The sequence below is a fragment of the Xenopus laevis genome, chromosome 7S (genome assembly GCF_017654675.1).
Source record: "Xenopus laevis strain J_2021 chromosome 7S, Xenopus_laevis_v10.1, whole genome shotgun sequence".
In the NCBI taxonomy this organism is placed as follows: domain Eukaryota; kingdom Metazoa; phylum Chordata; class Amphibia; order Anura; family Pipidae; genus Xenopus; species Xenopus laevis.
Genome location: NC_054384.1, coordinates 88,635,182 through 88,655,832, shown reverse-complemented (window position 1 = coordinate 88,655,832; position 20,651 = coordinate 88,635,182). Strand labels below are relative to the sequence as shown.

At 38.6% G+C, this 20,651-nt stretch overlaps 1 protein-coding gene across 9 annotated transcripts in view; it reads right to left on the bottom strand.

The window, feature by feature from the left end:
• The window catches only part of LOC108697250 (calmodulin-binding transcription activator 1), a 1,304,230-nt gene that overhangs the window by 130,183 nt on the left and 1,153,396 nt on the right, over positions 1–20,651 (bottom strand). For all 9 annotated transcript variants that reach the window (XM_041571497.1, XM_041571493.1, XM_041571494.1 and 6 more), the window contains 2 exons: positions 15,809–15,935; positions 5,463–5,597 (listed from right to left, as the gene is read on the bottom strand). In XM_041571497.1, coding sequence (XP_041427431.1) covers positions 5,463–5,597; positions 15,809–15,935 — 262 coding nt within the window. The remainder of the gene's footprint in view (positions 1–5,462; positions 5,598–15,808; positions 15,936–20,651) is intronic.

The window sequence follows — 20,651 nt, the reverse complement described above, 5'->3', positions numbered from 1 at the left end:
GGGACTTCTTTTGGAATAACAAATGGACTTTATTGTGAATCTATTCACTGGGATTCAATTTGGACAATTTTTTTTATATAAATTTTTTTTTTAAATTTTTGAATTTTTTTTAACTTTCTGTATATTTCTGATAAAAAACATTTTTGCTGTAATTTTTAACAATCATTTTAAAATGATAAATTTTTAGAATCACATGGGACGGATGTGTTACAGATGTATAAATAATTGAAATATTGTGATTGGATGTTTACAGGAAGGGGGTGTGGCTTGTGTATATGCCCCTTTCCCTCACTTTAAAAGGATTGTTGATGGTGTAACAGGGGGCTGGATAAAGGGCCTGGGAGGCCCGAAACGTTGCCTTTTTTGTATGCTATGGGCTAAATAAATTTTGCACTTGAGCACTTTCTTGCAAATCTAACAGTGTGCTGCTGGTGATTTTTTCAATGTATGGATGTGACCCTAGGACAGGATAGGGTCTTCAGGTTCAGCACCTGACACAACAACGGTGGACTTCTTTGGGAGGTGAGCGCTCCGTATTTGTGACTGTGAACAGAGAGGTGACCGGACATGGGGTAGGAGCCAGAGAAGGTGCATGCCCCCCCAGCTTTGTGCCCTAGCCTACTTTGCCTACCCTGAGTTCCGGCCCTGATCTGATTTGGTGCTATGGATAACTACAATTTAGTACTAAACTTAGTATATTGTCCCCATTTTGGTATACCTCCCAGCTTAACTAGCATAAAATCAGCAGAGGATCCAATATGCCTAACCCAGTGGTAATGCATCTGACAGGCCCCCAATTGCAGAAGAATCATTGCAAGTTACTTTTTCATTTTTATGCTGTGCTCTTTCTTCTTTGATTAGTTCATTGCTCATTGCATACCACATAAAACAAATTATAACTGATTAAGTGAAAGCATTGTAATCCAATAACCGCAAAGTATATGCAAAGTGAAATGCAAAATGAAATGCAACCCACCAATATTTATGGTAAGGCTCAGTAAATCTAAAAAAATCAGAATACATGGATAGTGAAATAAAACCCGGACCAAAACTAAAGTGTATGTACAGTTCATTTAAACTCAGCTTTAGTCTGAGGGTAGTTAAAGGAAAACTATACCCCCAAAATGAATACTTAAGCAACAGATAGTTTATATCAAATTGAATTACATATTAAAGAATCTCACCAAACTGGAATATATATTTACATAAAGATTGCCCTTTTACATCTCTTGCCTTGAACCACCATTTCGTGACTCTATCTGTGCTGCCTCAGAGATCACCTGACCAGAAATACTACAACACTAACTGTAACAGGAAGAAGTGAGGAAGCAAAAGGCAGAACTCTGTCTGTTAATTGGCTCATGTGACCTTACATGTGGTTTGTATGTGTGCAAAGTGAATCTTACGATCTCAGGGGGCGGCCCTTATTTTTTAAAATGGCAATTTTCTATTTATGATTACCCAATGGCACATACTACTAAAAAAGTATATTATTATGATAATGGTTCATTTACATGAAGCAGGGTTTTACACATGAGCTGTTTTACTCAGTATCTTTTAATAGAGACCTACATTGTTTGGGGGGTATAGTTTTCCTTTAAGGTGAGACTTGGGGGTAGATTCACTAAAGAATGAAGTGGCTAACGCTAGCAACAATTCGCCAGTGTTACCATCCGCAGGGACATCGCATATTCACTAACAGGCACAGGCGTCAATTCGCTAGTGAAAGAGACCATCACTAGCATTCGTTCGCACTCTAACACCAGGCGACTTTTCGCTCTGATGAAAGGTCGTTACTCCGCAAGTAGTGGATTTTACTGAACCCTGCCTCTTTTGCCAGATTTGACTTTGCCACCTCAGACTAGGCGAAGTGCTTAAAAGAAACTTCCTCACTTACGTCATGTCCTGTGTCCCGAAAATGCATCAAAGTTCAAAAAACGTTGGCGACTTTTCCTTTTTTGAAGCGGGATAGCCTGGAAAAGTCCTAACAAACTTTTTTTTTGGGTAACCGGTTTTCTACAGACATTTCATAACATTTTACAGTGGGCTCATGTGTAAGGCATTGTTTTTATTAAGGTTCCCTGGACATTTTTAATAAAAAGTGGTAACTTCAAGCATTTGCACTAACATTTATAATAAAGACCTCCATACAACTTTAAATTACCTGCCCTATGCAAATTGACCTTAGCGCAAGATCACTAGCAAAATCACTAGCTAATTTTCGCTAGGCAAACGAACGCCAGCGCATCTTCGCTATGAAATGCACGCCCTGCCGAAGTAACGCTAGCGAAAAGTCCCCAGCATTCAGCACCCAGGACGAAACGTTACAAATTAGTGAATTGCCATAGTCGTAGCGTATTTGCGCCTGGCGAAGTGGTGCGAGGTGTGCGATGCTGACGCTGGTGAACGTTCGCCCATTAGTGAATCTACCCTCTGGAGAGAATAGCCATTTGTTTACATTTTTATAAAATACATGTTCTGCCTCAGAACATTCCAAGTGAAATCCGCTTTTTTTCAGTTTTTCAGCTATTTTTCAGTTTAAAGGGGTAGTTCACTGTGTTGGTGGCAGGTTGAGGTCGTTGGGACTTGAGGCTTAGACTAGGAAGCAACTGGTATACCCTGCTATAAAATATATTACATTTTTAGCTTGTGTTTAGTATATTATTGGTACAGCAACAACATTACCTGCCCTTCAATATTCAGTACAACCATCAAAATACCCATGATTTTACAGCATGTGAAACTGTCTGATGTACTCTATCAACGGAACAATATTAAATATAAGTAACTATCTTCTGCTGAAACTATTATTACATTGGGTGTTAATGAAAAGGCTGAGACAGGTCCATGGCTATTTCATGTCCTTTGTAATAAATTAGACAACATGATGTTTTCAAATAATTATCAGATTGAACTAAAGGAATGGAGGTTGCCAATCCCTGATTTGGAGGACTATGATACACTATATACAGTAAATTCAATTTGGAAAATCTCATAAGTGTTTCAAAGGATGTGCTATTCTACTCGGCTGATTCTGTAAATTATATAGTGAATAAAGTACCCAATCTTGTAAATTATAAGGATATTATAAATTACAGAGGAGTTTCATGACCATATAAAAACACGAGGCCAAGGAACTCCGATGTAACTTATAATATACTCTCATTTTGCAACAGGGGGTACTTTATTTATTGTAATAAATATGTTTAAGTGAGTCATGTGACAGAAATGACATCACTACTCACCATTTATAAGGATATCATTTACAAGATATTCATGGCTTTTGTGTATTATATAGACATAGTACCCAGCCAGTCTTTGGGATAACAGACCTGTGGAACCATGCAGCTAGATTGGTTCAAATTGTCATTGATATTGTAAAACATATACAAGGGAAACATTAGAAAGAGACTTGAAGTATGAACAAAAGTGTACAGGTAATATTTACAGTATTCTTACTTCTTTCATTCTGTATGTAAAGAGGGCCAATTATTCTAGTGAATAATTGACTGATATGAGGAATGGACATCTCTCCTGAAGAAACTTGGCTCCCTCTCAATAAACACAAACATCTTATTTTGTAGTGCTGCACTTTTCTGCCTTCATTTTATAAAAACTATTTGATATATAAATCGTAAACCCAGGCCTGTGGCCATAAAGAACACATGCACCATGTCCATGAATGGAATGGTTTAGCCAAGTACTCTAATACATCTCTGCATTCTAGTTACTTGCCTCTATGCTACCAAGCTCAAGGGCATCCATTAAGTAATTAACAACCTTAATAGCAGCACAATATGTTGGGTTCAGTCCAGTTATTGTGGCTGCTCGGCAACAACATGTTCTTTAGCCATTCACTCTTCAAGCTTCAGATTAAAGGCGACGGCACCCATGACCACCACGTGACATCATCATGATGCAGTGGCACGTGATGTAATTGAGCTGTTTTTAGTTGTGAAAATTCAAAATCAAAGGATGCCAGAGACCAGGGTTCAATGCCAAAATATAGAACTTTCTCGCTAAAGTTCCTGGGTGCTCCTTAATTGTTTTCTTGCATTGATCCATCGGTTCTTGACCTCATGCTTTGAATTCTGATTTTGCTGCCTGCACTGATTTTGTTGCCTGGATATGACGAACTAACTTAACCCCTTGGATACCGCAAATTGGACTTTTCTGCATACAGTATCCTCCTTGGTCCCAACTCCAACCTACTAGAGCCACTGCTTACCTCTGCTAAGGGTGTCTTGAGTATTAGTGTCCACTAAATGGAATATCTTGTGTGATATATTTGGTACTGGGTGAAACTTCTGACAAATATACATAAATAATAATCATATTTATTGTCCAACCCAATGCTGTGTTTAAAGAGACCATCTGCTAGATTTGTTTGACCACACACATAAATGTATTAGTAAAACCTGTATTAGAACAAATTGTTTGAACATCAGTGTTTTTCTATATATAATTTTCCCATTGTTAAAGGGGAACTCCACACAAAACTTAAGCTTTTTGAAAAGTAAACATAATTTCAAGCAACTTTGCATTAATATCAATTAAAAAATATGCAGACTTTTCATGATTTTTAATGATTTGGAACAGTTCCTTAAGCATAGCCCCCTGCTCTCCTGCTGATCTGTCTGACTACTTTGCTGAGCTGACTGACTACTGTTACTTTGTATCAACAGCCATCTGTCCTCAGCCTGCATCCTCCAAACCCCACAATTCCCTGCACACCTAATTTCGATAAGGAATGGAACATTACGGTGCAATGCATTGTGGGTTATGTAGTTCCTGCATGCTGTCTGTAAACTGTGGAGACGTTGTTACAATTTGTAACATCAGTGTTTAGTCCCTCCTTACCTGCCAGGATTTCAAATGATGCAGAAAGAGAACTGTTAAACAGCTGGATTTCAGCATAGAAAATGGCATTTATTCATACTTTTTAAAGAAACAGGTTGATGGGTATATTAGGGGTTTCTGTGTTATGTGGGCCTCGCTATCAAATTTCGGTTTGGAAGCTGAAGTTCCCCTTTAACTCAAATTCTGGGACTCAGAAATGTATAGTTTCTCACTTTACAGACATCTACACCATGAGACATTAAAAATAAAACAGTATAAGATGCTTCTCTCTGTTTGACAGCCTTAAAAGGTTTTTAAAATGCTTTTTTTCTCAGTTATTTACCTAATGAGGGGTGATGTGTTTTCACATATAGCAGGTAGAGTAGCCCACAAACATGACCTTTTCATAAAGCTACATATATTGTAAGTACTCGGTTTCTAGATCGTTAGGTTAATGTGAATAAAACCTTTATGATGGCAATAGATTGCAGTGCTGGGATTCATAATTTAAGATGTACGTAGGTTTAATTCTGTTAAGTAAGACATCTACTACTCAAGATTTTGTCCTTATAGTTACAGTTGTGCATTCTGGGATTGAAAACTGACAGCGTATGTAGCCTTACCATCCAAGGAGAGCCAGTCGTGCTGAGAAGAGGGCAGTGTTGGCAGGGCTCTTGCTTTATATTCAAAAACAACAGAGCTGGAGATGATCTGGCTGTTGTAGGCAACCTGAAGAGTAACCAAGCCAGTGTCGTGTGCTAGAAGAAACAACAGAAAATGAAAGGGACTTTAATTGAAATTTATTGTCATGCTTACCATGACCAAAACACATGCAGAAATAAGCGATTTAGACCAGTCCTAACCATAGCATACATTAAAACACTTCTAAAAGGTTATTTTACATTACTTTAGGTTTCAAACCTAGTCTTGATGGTCTTTTTCCTCTGTGTTAGTGTGTTTTTATTTTACTTTGGGGTCAGTCACCAAAGACTTAGTCACCAGGTACTTCCATTTGATGCTTTGACCATAAACCTATACTTACCATAAATAATTAAAAATAGTAACCTAATAACATACTGTAATAACATAGTAAGTTAGGTTGAAAAAAGGCACATGTCCATCAAGTTAAACCTTTTTAGTCTATATATAACCTGCCAAACTGCTAGTTTATCCAGAGGAAGGAAAAAAATCCAATTTGAATCCACTCCAATTTGCAGAGATGTAAAAAAAAATTCTTTCTGACTTCAATATGGCAATCGGACTTATCTGATCAACTTTAACTATGAGCTATCTTCCATAACCCTGTATTCCCTCACTTGCTAAAAAGCCATCTAACCCCTTCTTAAAGCTATCTAATGTATCAGACTGTTGGACTGATTCAGGGAGAGAATGCTACATCTTCACCGCTCTCCCTTTCCAAATATTGAGGCAGAACCTCCGTTCTTCTAATCTGAATGGGTGACCTTGTGTCAGTTGGAAAGACCTACTAGTAAATAAAGCATTACAGAGATTATTATATAATCCCTTATATCAGGGGCCCCAACCTTTCTTAATCGTGAGCCACATTCAAATGTAAAAAAGAGTTGGGGAGCAATGCATGCTTGAAAAAAGTTCCTGGGGGTGCCAAATAAGGGCTGTGATTGGCTATTCGGTAGCCCCTATGTGGACCAGTAACATACAGGAGGATCTAATTGGCAGTACACCTAGTTTTTATGCAACTATAACTTGCCCCAAACCAGGAATTCAAAAAGAAGCACCTGCTTTGACGGCACTGGGAGCAATAAACCAAGTAGTTGGTGAGCAACATGTTGCTCACGAGCCACTGGTTGGGGACCACTGCCATATATATTTATACATAGTTATCATATCACCCTTTAAGCACCTCTTCTGCAGTGCAAACAACCCTAACTTGGACAGTTTTTCCTCATAGCTGAGATTTTGGATACCTTTTACCAGCTTAGTTGCCCTTCTCTGTACCCTCTCTAATACAATAATGTCCTGTTTGAGCGCTGGAGACCAAAACTGTACGCCATATTCTAGATGGGGCCTTACCAGTGCTCTGTACAGTGGAAGAATGACCCCCTCCTCCCGCGAGTATATGCCCCTTTTAATACAACTCAAGACTTGATTTGCCCTTGATGCTGCTGACTGGCATTGCTTGCTACAGCCACGTTTCTTATCTACAAGGACTCCAAGGTTATTTTCCATTCTGGATTTGACTAGTTCAGTCCTATTAAGGGTATAAGTGGCTTGGATATTTTTACACCCCAGGTGCATGACTTTTATCAACATTGAATCTCATCTACCACTTAGCTGCCCAGATTGCCAGTTTGTCAAGGTCCTGTTGCAAGGATGCCGCATCCTGGATGGACTTAATTAGGCTGGGTAGTTTTGTGGCAACTGCAAACACTGATACATTATTTACAATACCCTCCCATAAGTTGCAAATGAAGAAGTTAAATACAAGTGGACCCAATACCGAGCTCCATACATTGCTCCATAAATGCCAGTTCAGAGCTGTCCTCCCCAGCATCTTCAGCCAAAATTACAAATCTGTTGCTTTGGACAAGCTATGGACCAGCCCCCCTACCCTTCTGTCCCCTACTTCCCCTCTTGACTGTCATGAAACTATCTCCCTTATTAGCCTCCCCTGCCGCGTCTCCACCCCCCACAACACTGGCCCCTGCCAGTGGTTGCTCTGAGAGCCTCCTTTTCTCCCCCATGTTTGCCACTGCCCTCAGTGCTGCAAGTTTCCCCCTTAGAGTCTGCAGTTCAGATTCCAACATGAACCCACCCACATGGAAATAAACGTAAATAGTTGTTGAAATGTTTTACGAAAGATTAACGACCACTATTGCTAAGTGCTTCAGTGAATTCTTAAAGGGAAAAAAAACGTACACAAAAGTATATTAATACCCATTTGTATTTAAATTGATAAATGTTGAATGAGCCTATAATACATAGTGATGGATAGTTCTGGCATGCAAATCACAAGCACTCACTGTGCTTTCTATAGACATACTCTCATATTGCTATGAATCAAGAGTTTTGTTGTTTAGGCTTTTTCTTATAAATCCTTTCTCCTTCAGTCCTAATTTCCAACCTTCGAATCATGAACTTTTAACACAATACCTGTGCAACATTGGTATAATGCTACACAATTAATAGATATTTTTCTACAGTTTGTGAGATATATATATATATGATGCAGTTCTACAACAAGGTGCAACTTAGCTTTCCAACATACTGTACATGCTGCTAACTACTAAAGCTGTCCATACAAGGAAAGATCTGATCATCTTGGCCCCATACTTGGACTGACTTAGGTTGGACTCAGTATTGGCCCTTGTATGTCTAGATGAAAGCACAATGCACTTGAATCCATGTCTGATTCCTGGGTGCTCACTCCTCTGGGTGTCATAGGCGTAGTTCACTAGGGGCTCAATTTTTTCCAAAAGTTCTAATTGTAGTCTAACATTTTTTGCTTCGTTTAACTAATTGTCAGACCACCCAGGGACTCCATAAGACTGTGAATAAATATATAGAATGTCATAGTCCCCTGGGCCTCCCAGGTATCGCAACATCTGCTAATAGGCAGTTACACCACTACAGGCAGCTACAGGAATAATGGTGCAAAAATTAGATTGGTCGCCATGGATTACTGCCTTTTTTTGCAAGTCTCACAAGGTGAGACTTTTTTTTCACCCGGTGAAGCCAAAGATAAGGCAATGCCCCAACAAGGTACTTGTACATTTGCATAGCTCTACCACTGGCTGCAGCTGATTTTAGTGCCATTTAACCCTTTGTGTACCAGAGTTGCCATTCAACTTGCAATCCACCATTGCATTTCATATAACTCAGCAATGTGAAATCTAAGGCACTGGAAAATGGAACTTTTCAGATTAATGACATGTGGGGCCCTAGGCTACATCCACACAGGGCCCCCTTCTAGGCTACTGCTGGGTCCTGATACATGCAGATCAAGGCACATGTGCATACGAGCTAGGTCGGGTTTGGTTCACATCAGTCACTGGGTCTGCATGCATCTGGGCAAACGAATGCACTTTCGGGGGAATGTAATAAAAGTCAGTAATGGACAAACTATTCGCAATGTGCTTTGCACAAATTTAATATAGCTTTTGCGAACCCGGAAACTGTTTAGCGACCACTTCCGACAGTGGAAGACCGTTTGTGAATTTTATAGTTTGCGCCAATGCGCAGTAAATGTAATACAACTTCTTGCTGAAAAAGTTATGTTCGCTCCAAAAGATTACGTCACCTTCAAGCACTTCTTAAGAGTGCGCAATTAAAATTCTCAATGCAATAACAGTTTAAGGAACAATATTACATTGCGAGATGTGGATTTTTATTCTTATTGGTGCGAATTGTTTTGCATTTTGCGAATTATATTCCTCCCTTTATCTGCCTTCTTCTCCTATCCAGTGCGTCTTAGCTGTGCAACTTAAAATAAAAAATAAATAATGGAGAAAATAGAAATGGGCCCTTGATCACACTGGGTCCCTATCTTGGCTTAGGCTAGCCTGTGTATTAATCTTCTCCTGATTTCACTGGTAAATAAGACTTCATAAACTGAAAACAGGGACATCTAGTGGTAGGTTGGAGCAAACATACCAGGATCATGAGTGCATATTTAATTCTTTTTAGCCGGACCTGCTGGACCACACTGTCACCAACACTTATGATCTGCAAGTAGAAGACTGCTTTTGTTGACAGTAGTTTGTTGTTGTTGTTGTTTTTTCCATTTTGGATTTAAGATATAATGTAACTGTGAACAGAAACCCATTTTTGTTGATATTGAAGCATTATGATGACAGCCATGTATCGTAACTGAATCAGCTTCCTGAATAATAACGTATAAAACTGTATAGTTAGGAACCCCCTGGGTGCCAGAGACCTTCTCACTGCATTGCAGCAAGTCCTGAGAGGTATTATCTCAGATACTGAAACTCCCCCCCTCTTTATTTTAGAAATAGCAAGTGCACTGTAATGTGATGCTTGTGAAATTATAATATTGACATATAAATGCTTTGACAACTTAAGCCTGGTTTCATTATGTGTTAATGGCCTTCTCCAAAGAAAATAATGTGCAACTAGGCAAACTAATGTCCATTGTCTGGGTGCTGATGTTTGGTATGAAAGCTTTAATTCTCTATGCAGGATGGATAGCCATCCATATTACTAATTTAGATTGGCAATGTGTCAGATTACTATTTCCTTCCTTAAAAAGAGATGGACACACATTACACCAAACAGCCTTCCCGATGAAGCTGCAAAATAAAATGGAATGCTTCTTTTAACCCTGTCCACGCCAGAGAACTTCTCCCTGCATTGCAGCAAATGCTGAACCACCAGGCAGATCGAAGGGAAACGTTTTCCTACTTGTCAGTAGAGCAGGCATTGAATTACTAGGATATTGTTTACCAAGTGGGTACACTGCTTACACTTTGAATATTTCAGTCCACGAGGATGGATGGGAGTTGCCATATTGCTTAAATTGGGTAGGTAGTGTGATGTATATAGAACTGCAAAGAGAACAGGTTAATGGACATAAATGTAACGACAATGTAACTATGTACACAATTATTATAGTGCGCAGTTTAAGCTACTGTATATCCTCATTTTTTTCTTTATTTTAAAAGACAATTAAAGCTCTGAAAACATTTTACGATGAATTTTCCCTTCAGTCTAATTTGTATTTTTTTTTTTGCCGATCATTCTCTAGTACTAGGCATAATATTACAGGTATGGGATTCAGTTATCCGGGGACCTGTTAACTGAAATGCTCCAAATTACGGAAATACCTTCTCCCATATAGACTCCATTTTATCCAAATAATCCACATTTTTATGTATCTTTAATAATTAAACAGTACCTTGTACAGGTATGGGACCTGTTATCCAGAATGTTCGGATCTGGTGTTTTCCGGATAATGGGTTTTTCCATAATTTGGATCTTCATAGTTTAAGACTACTAGAAAATCATGTAAACATTAAATAAACCCAATAGACTGATTTTGCTTCCCATAAGGATTAATTATATCTTCAAGTACAAGGTTTTTTTTTTATTATAAATAGGAAATCATTTTTAAAATTTGGAATATTTCATTAAAATGGAGTCTATGGGAGACATCCTTTCTGTATTTTGGAACTTTCTGGATAATGGGTTTCCGGTAACTGATCCCATACCTGTACATAGAAAACTAAGATATAATTAATCCTTACTGGAAGCAGAACCAGCTTGTTGAGTTTATTTAATGTTTACAGGAGTTTCTTGTAGACTAAAGGTATGGAATGATCTGCTATCCTGAAAGCCCCAGGTCCCCAGCATTCTGGATAACAGGTCCCATACCTGAAGAATCTTTCTGGATAAGGGATATTTCTATAATTTTGGTCTCCATACCATATCTACTAAAAAATAATTTCAATGGTTTAGTACATTCATTTAGAAATAAGCAAACCAGACAATTCGGAAAGTCCATGTTTTGTTCCACACTTCGATGATCGTATGACGGGCTAGCAGAGTAGTCCTTGATAGACCAAGAAGAAAATAGGAATATGATTTACGTCAAACCAAAAATAATGCATCTCATATTTTCTTACATTAATGATACCCAGCAGCACAAGGTGAAAGGAGAAAGTAATGTGGGGATCTCTATATATCTACTACCATTAATCACTAACCATAATACTTTCTCTTCGGCTCTTATCCTCTAGGTCACTTTGTCCCTATGCTTCAGCCTTTTCTTCTCACCATTGCCTTCACTCTTAAGCAATACCAACAAATGGCATTGGGAAAGAGACCTTTACTAAAATCTAAAAATATATCTGCCTTATGACTTGATTGTTATGCAGAAACATATTGCAAAAGGCCTTCAGATTATTTTCATACACATATTTGTGAATTGTTTTGAGGGTGCCAAATTTAATGTGAAACTCCCCCTATAAATGTAACAGTAGGGGAAACCTGGAAGGAGTAATAAAACAAAGGTGTTTGTACTCTGAATGACTTTTACCCCGATGTTTCCACGTTAAAGCCTTTATCAAGGGGAATTCTGCGGGAACAAGGCCGCTGGGATAGGGAAAGAGAGATCCTTGGAGTGTGGGACCACTGTGAGAGTCGCCTTGAATGGGAATTGTGCACAAAAGCAGGGCCATATTTATTTATAGCTCCCAGAGGGCCTGTGCCTAGGGCGGTACGGTTTCGAGGTGCCTTTTTAAAACATTTTTTAAAACCCTCCCCACCTTCCTTTACAGATTTCCATAGGAAATACGGTGACGAAGCTGAATACGTTGCGTGACATCAACAAGCACGGCGTAAATACGATGCCTAGGCATCGGAACTAAATGCAGCCCTGCACAAAAGGCAGGCTGTTATAGCTCTGGGGTGTTGTGAACACAAAACTTGAAAGTCTGTGAGTGTTTACTGGATAACTAGTGTTGAAAACATTGTGTAGCTTCAAGGCAGCAACCACCATTTCTAAAATTTACCATCAATAAAGAGTTTACCTGTTTTAAAAGAACCTCTAGAACCCAAGTTATTTCAAGAATTTGCGTTATGGTGGAGGCACAGTGTGGTTAACTCTTCCTCCAATAACTAAGCAAGGGCTCACCCGAATCTTGTGTACTAAGTGTCCTACCGATAGTTGCCGGTGGTGAAGTCTCTTGGAAAGGGGATAATAGTGATTTTGGGGTTCCCCACCCCCATCTACTGGTTACATACAAGTGAAACCCAATTGGTTACTGAATATTGTGTTTTAATTTGATTTTAAAACTTTACCAAGCATTACTTTTGCATATTTAGGATTGGGGTCATGTATTTTCCATATTAATAAAATCCTCAATCATTTTCCATTGCAGAGTAATGTTGTGTAAATTTTTCATAGTCTAATGAAAGCTATGATTGTTTAGAATAAGCCAATCAATAGTACCATTATTAAATTTCCTTCTGTTTTTCCTCTTTAATAAACCACTCTAATTCATCTTGTTATGATCAGTGTAGAAAAAGGTTCTCAAGCATTAATAGCTGTAGTGCCGCTTTTGTATGGGTAATTTTGTATGGTAATAACCAGTGTCTGTATCCATAATATCAGAAACAGAGGAAACAAAGTGGAAGTGCAAGTCATGCCCGTCTCACCAAATTTCTGATTTATGGCGCTGGGTTACTTCTATTAACTATTCCGGGAACGGAGACAGCTGTTTGGTGCCTTACAGGCATTTGAAAACAAACCTAATAGAGTTCTCCTTCTATTCTATTGTCACATAAATCACATCCTACCTCTTGGATATGTTGGTGCCACTATAAGATACATTGGCCACTCCAGAGGGAACCATGATTATAAACAGTATGTGAATTAGTGAGGAACCCTGTGGTGCTATCATTGTATCATGTTAGTCCTACTGAGAAAGGCTCTTGCAAGAAATACTGTATACATTCAGGGCATTGATATCTCCACAGGTTCCTGATGCTTTGACTTACTTTTTTGGCAGAGACCTCAGAATACTCAGCGCCTACATTTGTAACAATTTAAGATAAGCAAAGATGCAATTGTAACAATTTAAAATAAGCAGGTCTCTTGGGGGGAACTCACAGCTTAAAGGGCAACTTCCCCATTCATTAGCAAAACGCCTAAAACATGCCCCCTAAAACTCCCAGAAATGTTTTCAAATTGTCATAGCCTGCCAAATTTGGTGAAATGGTAAATAGAAGGTGTGGCCTTAAAATGGGCATGACTAAACAGTTTTTTTCTACAAGTGGTAAATCTTTTTGCCACTCTTTCCATTTTTCAAATGCTGCTTTGAGAGACACTTTCATCCTGAGTAATGCAGCACCGTACAGTATATAAGGACTATAAGACTAGATTAGAACTGCATGAGCCAGGGTGTTGAATTATGTTATACAGAATACTGCACTTCCCAGAATTGAACTGATACATATTATGATGTCATTTGCCTGTGTGTGATGTAAGTGATTGCTTATTGGTTCTGGGTAGCTTCCTGGTCTATAGTTTCCTGTTTCCTGTTCATGTGAGAGTGTGTGGGAGATTTCTTTCTTTCTTTCTTTCTTTCTTTCTTTCTTTCTTTCTTTCTTTCTTTCTTTCTTTCTTTCTTTCTTTCTTTCTTTCTTTCTCTCATACTCTTGAAGCTGCTGTTCTCTTATTAACTAACGTATTAAATAATAGTTATTATATACATCCCTTCTAAATAAAAGATATCAGCAGCAAAGGATTGTGTGGGGCTACATCACTCTGTGCAAGAATCTGATACCAAAGAACTCTAAGTCATCTATCCCTGAATATTAGTGTTGTACTGTACAGTTGCAGCACACGGAGTGGCAGTAGGTTTGGCGTCAGGGGCTGATTTCATACCTGTTCTCTTAGTTTTCTTTGCTACTCAGTTGGACTCATGGCCTGAGACTGCAGTTGTCTATAATACTGCAGTGATGCAATGGTGCCACACGCAGGTATTGCGCCATGCTTGCCCTATGCTAAGGTCTAGTTCAAAGGGGAACTGTCGTTGATATAAAGCTGCACTCAAACTGTACATCATGCTTAACAATTCTTTTCACCAATAGTTTTTTCTCCTATAGTATTTAAGATAAAATAAAACTCAAGCATGCTGTTGGTCAGCAGTGTATTGCATTGCTGCCTTATACTGAAATCAGAGCAGGTAAAGTCACTGACTTACAGCATTAGTGTGTTGGTTGCAGCCAGATAAAATATTACAGTGATGCCCTACAGCCATGGGCTCAGTTAGGAAGATTCCTGCAACCACGATTCCTATTTTCCTATTCCTATTCCTTTTAACATCACTGACTTGAATTAAACACGGAGGGGTTCGCCCCGCTATACTTGCCCTCGTGTGTTTGGTAATTTCTTCTCTCTCAGTTGGGAAGAAACATTGCTATTGTAAAACCATTACACTGTAGTGGATGCTTAAAAACCTCTGACACCCCTTTCTTTATCCCAAGTTCTAAACCCAATCACATGCCTCTTGGGCCTGGTGGACTCCTTATTACCCACGATTGCATCCAGATTACTTATGAGAGCTCTGCTGTTTTATGCAAAGAAAACTGTGGCCCTACTCTGGACGGGCCTTCACCCTACTCTCAGCAAATGGATAAAGCTGGTAAACTATCAACTGGAAGATTGGAGTAACATTCCAGAGGATATATAGCGAAGCAAGATCCTATGTACAAGTTATTTTGAATTGAGTTGGATGACTGGTGATATGTCTTCCAGAAAAACACAGCAAGTCCAGTTGATTTGACTTATTTCTATAGATATCTCAACTGGAACTTTACAGACTAACATACATGGCCAGAGGATTCCCACAAAAGTTCAAGAAAATATGGAACCTATGGCTTGAATTTCCAGCAACAGCCACTTTGGAAATTTCCATGCAATCTCCACCCTTATCCCCCCTCCTTCTCCTTCCTCTTCTTCCAATTCACCCCTTGTTTAAACAAATCAATAAAAAGTTGTCTATTAAAATAAAAAACAGAACTCTGGCACCCATCTGTTTTTGACTCAAAGCCACCGCATCCTGACATTATAGCTTGGATTGGGGTGTTCTTTATTGATCAGGTGTCATTTTTCTGCCTAACCCTAGTCCATGTTCACAGCCCTCTGTAGCTCTCCCCTCTCCGTCACTCCCATACCCTCCTTTACCCTCTCTTCCCTCCCTTCTGCCACACATTAAACAGAATTCTTTTTTTTTCTGATGCAAGTTGCATGTCACAGCCAGATGGTGGCAAAGGGTTTGTTGAATGAGCACTATGGGTTTTTTTGTTCTTGTACTCTTTAGTGCTCAGCTTATCTACACCAGGTCTGTAAATGACCCTCTTAAACATTTTCATATGATTTGTTGATCCCCCATTAAATCATAATTTATTTATAGAACAGCATACTAGGTCCTTTTCAATAATACTTCCTTCATGTAAATTGCCTTACCTGGGCAGTAACATCGCAGTACACCAGGCTGTATAAGAGATGCAGGCACTGAGATCTGATCAAACAGACAACTGTAGTTATTGCTAGCCTCCTGCCAGGGGCCTGTGATTAGAACTTTCACTCCTCCCTGGAAAAAAAAAAGAATTTATAGTATGAATTACATTTCTTCATGCAATTGCTATATTTACATTGGCTTTTTTAGCCTCCTGTTTTTGCAGAATAATTTCCCACTGATGTAGTTAGCATTACTGTATGTTACATAAAGGGAAACACGGAGATCTTCTTTTCATTATAATCTCTCAGTCATTATTACTGGCCACCTCACAAGCCCAAGAACCATCATTATTCTGACAAACCATGATTGGCCCATGTTAGGTATATAATACACAGACACCATGAATATGCTGTAAATTATATCCTTATAAACGGTGAGTAGTGATGTCAGGAGTTATAAACGGTGAGTAGTGATGTCAGGAGTTATAAACGGTGAGTAGTGATGTCATTTTTGTCACATGACTCACTAAAACTTGTGTATTATAATAAATAAAGTACCACTTGTTGAAAAATATAAGGATATTAGAAGTAACCTTATAATATCCTTATATTTTACAATAGGGAGGACTTTATTCACTAAATATGTGCCTGCAAATACTACTACCCACTGTTTCTCTGCTTGCCTTTTCCACTACCCTCTTCCTAGGATATCACAGGGATGGCTCTAAACTGTTATTTTAGATACAAAGCAGTGTACCTGTACTTCATTGTGCAGCCTTACTCTGTACAGCACAACACAGCCAGCAGTGAGCAGAAAAACCAAAGCTACAGACACAATTAATAGTATAAAAGGGCAGATATAACTACTGTAATATATTAAAGGATGTTATAGAATGCCCTATTCCTAACAACTTTGCAATTGGTCTTTGTGATTCTTTTAATAGTTTTTTTTTAATTATTTGCCATCCTCTTCTGCCTCTTACTAGCTTATCACGTGAAAAGTCATGGACGAGATTAAGGGGCAGATTTATCAAGGTCAAATTTCGAAGTGGAAAATACTTCGAAATTCGACCATCGAATAGAATCCTCCGACATTCGGATTCGAAGTCGGAGGATTTTATTCATCGTACGATCGTATGATCGTACTCCGATTGTACTTCGAATCGAACGATTTTATCGTACGCTTTTCTTTCGAAACCCAAAAACGTAGAAATATGCTCTGGCAGGTCCCCATAGGCTAACATAGCACTTTGACAGGTTTAAGTTGGCGAAGTATTGAGGTCAAAGTTTTTTTTAAAGAGACAGTACTTCGATTATCGAATGGTCGAAAAGTCGAACGATTTTTACTTTGAATCGAAGTCGAAGTAAATTCGAAGTCGTAGTATCCTATTCGATGGTTGAAGTATCCGAAAAAATACTTTGAATTTAGAATTTTTTTACTTTGAAAATTCCCTCGAATTCACTTCACCCTTGATAAATCTGCCCCTAAACCTTAGAATCAATTCAATTCAGGAAAACTTATCACATGGTTAACACATGAAAACTGTATTGAAGTCTATGGGGAAAAAAACGCAACTGAATTTGGAGAAAAGTGTTTTTCTCGTTAAATTGAATCTTGTCCATGAGTTTTCACATGATAAACTATAAGATAACTTTTTCTCACTGAATTGAATCAGGCCCACTGTATAATAAACACAAAACCACAGAGGGATAAGCAAGGTGCAGGTACAGGTATACGATCCATTATCTGGAAACCAGTTATCCAGAAAGCTCAGAATTACGAAAAGGCCGTCTCCCATGGACATAATTTTATCCAAATAATCCAAATTTTTTAATATAATTTCCTTTTCTCTGTAGTAATAAAGCAGTACCAAATATTTGATCCAAACTAAGATATAGTTAACCCATATTGTAAATAAAACCAGACTATTGAGTTTATTAGGGGTGGTTCACCTTCAAACAACTAGTTGTTTTCAGATAGATCACCAGAGATAAACACTTTTTCTAATGATTTTCTATTTTCTATGTGTGACAGTTTTTCTAATATTGAAGTGTGAAGTGTAATTTTTCACCTTCTGAAGCAGCTCTGGGAGGGGGGGAGGTCGCCGACCCTGTAAACTGTTCTAAATTGATACATTTAGTTGATACATTTCTTATCTTTGTCCCTGCTGAGCATAATCTCTGGGTTTCGTTACAGGCAGCTGTTAGTTTTGATACAGTAGTTGCTAATACTCCAGAGATGCTGCTGAGAAATGTATCAACTGAATGTTGCAAAATTGTAACAGTTCAGAGTCTGCACTTGAATAACTGAGCTGCCAGACTCAAACACCAGAGACAGGAACATTCAACTTTAAACTTAGATTTTGGAAAAACAGTAAAAAATAAATAATGCAAAGTAATTGAAAAAAGTCTTTATTTCTGGTGAACAAGCTAAAATCAACTGAATTGAAAAAGTGTTTGCAAGGTGAACAACCCCTTTACTGTTTACATGATTATCTAGTAGATTTGAGGTATGCAGATCCAAATGACAGAAAGATCCGTTATCCGGAAAACCACAGGTCCCGAGCATTCTGGATAGTACAGGTCCCAGACCTGTATTGTTCAGAAATTTCCAGGTGAGCTAACACTGAAAAAATCTTCTTTTTACCCTGACTTATAAGAATAAAAGGACCTGATTTTAACTAATAAATCAATTTTGTAGATATGTATTTGCTTCCCATCGAACTACTGAACAGTGGGGCTTATTTAGTAACACAAGGCAAATCGATGCATTCAGTAGCAGTGCAGTGGGGCTAATATGCCTAGTGTTGGCAAATGAAACCTGGTGCAGAATGAATGTACTGTAGTAATCATGTTGATACATAACCATCACAATTTGGTACAGAGATACATAATGCAGTTGTGTATTTTTTTTTAGAGTTCCTTGCAGTGAAAACCAATATCCAATACAGTACTACCCAGCACTGCAGAAGGGGTCAAGTTCTTCTGAGACACAGGACCACTACTGGGCCTTTCTTCCATAACTCCATAGGTGCAAGTTTTTTAGCAATGTAGGCACAAACCTTGCACCTCTCGTTTGCAAATAGCATTTCCAGCGTTCTTGATCAGAGAGGGTTTATGGATACATGATTTTTTGAAGTATTGTGCATGTGCGAAAGCTATGCACAAAGGTCAATGGCAGGGGTAGAGTAGTGGGATCTCTTGCACTCGCACTAGAAGCCAGAATATGATTACGTTTTACTGGTCAGTTGTCATGAAGTGCATTTTTGTGCTGCTGAAATAAGTCCAAAGTTTGATTGGATTGATGGTTTGAAACATGTTTCACAGAATGGCTGCAATCAAAATCATTATGTCTTTGTATAAAGCAGTTCCTGTTCTTAAATGGCCAAGTGTTATAAACTGCATTATTCTCTAATTTCTGGGAAAACTGACAGCAAAGGCCACCGCAATCACTCTCTCAATAGGTACCGCAGCTGACCCATTTTCCACAAAAAACGGGCCAATTTATTTTCCACTTTTTACAAAACAAGAAGACCATACAGTTAATCTCAGATTACACCGTAGATAAAGGCTGTTCAAGGAACCTGTGTCTGTCTGTTGGCAAAAATAAAGATTAAGTGTGTCATCACATTTCACAGTAACGACATATCCCCAGGGATAATTTAGTGATGGTAATATGTAAAGTGCATTTATGTTGCAAGACATTTAGTTTACAGAAGAAAACTGCTAATGCTTGACATGAGAGAAGAGCAGCCAATTAAGGGTCAATGGGGCAGGTTTACTAAAGGGCAAAGTGGCTGCCGCTAGTTAAATTTCTCACAAATCTAATCTGCATGGACATTGCTAATTTACTAACAAGCATAGACAATAATTTTCTAGCAAAAGAGACTGTCGCTACCATAGTTTCGCGCCCTACCGCCAGGCGAATTTCTGCTAAGACGAACGATCGTTCCACAAACTCACTAAACTAAAGTGCCAATTTTACAGAACGTTACCTCTTTTGCCAGAGTTTCCTTCACCACCTTAGACCTTGCGAATTGATAAAACGAAGCTACATCCTCCTCAATCTTATGTCAGTGACATCATTTCCTGTATGCCGAAAAGTCATAAAAGTTTTAAAAAAAGTTTTAAAGCGGGATTGCCTTCAAAAGTCTTAACTATTAAAGATTTTTGTGTTGGCATTTTTTTCCCAACCATTTGAGGGGCATGCCACATTTGTTTTAGGGTGGGCTCATGTCTAGGGCATTAGAGGATCTCTTTTATCTTTATTTTGCTTCCTTGGACTTTTGTAATAATAAGTGGCCACCTCAAGTATTTGTATCTCTAATAAAGACGTCTTTACGACCTACTGTATATGTACCTGCCCTATTTAAATTGACCTAAGCATATGACTACTAATTTTCACTATTCAGAAATAGTGATGCACCGAATAGACTATTTTGGATTCGCCGAATCCCTGAATCCTTTGCGAAAGATCTTAATCCAAATCCTAATTTGCATATGCAAATTAGGGGTGGGAAGGGGGAAACTTTTTTTACTTCCTTGTTTTGTGACAAAAAGTCATGCGATTTCCCTCTCTGCCCCTAATTTGCATATGCAAATTAGGATTCAGATTCGGTTCAACTGGGAATCCTGCTGAAAAATGCCGAATCCTGGCCGAATCCCGAACCCAATCCTGGTTTGGTGCATCCCTAAGCAGAAATGAACGCTAGCGAAAGATGAATATGAAATGGCCGCGCTAACGAATTAATGCTAGTGAAACTTCTCTATCGATCGGCTGCTGAGACGTAACATCGAATTTTAGTGAATTAGCATACTGGTAATGAATTTGTGCCTGCCGAACTGCCAC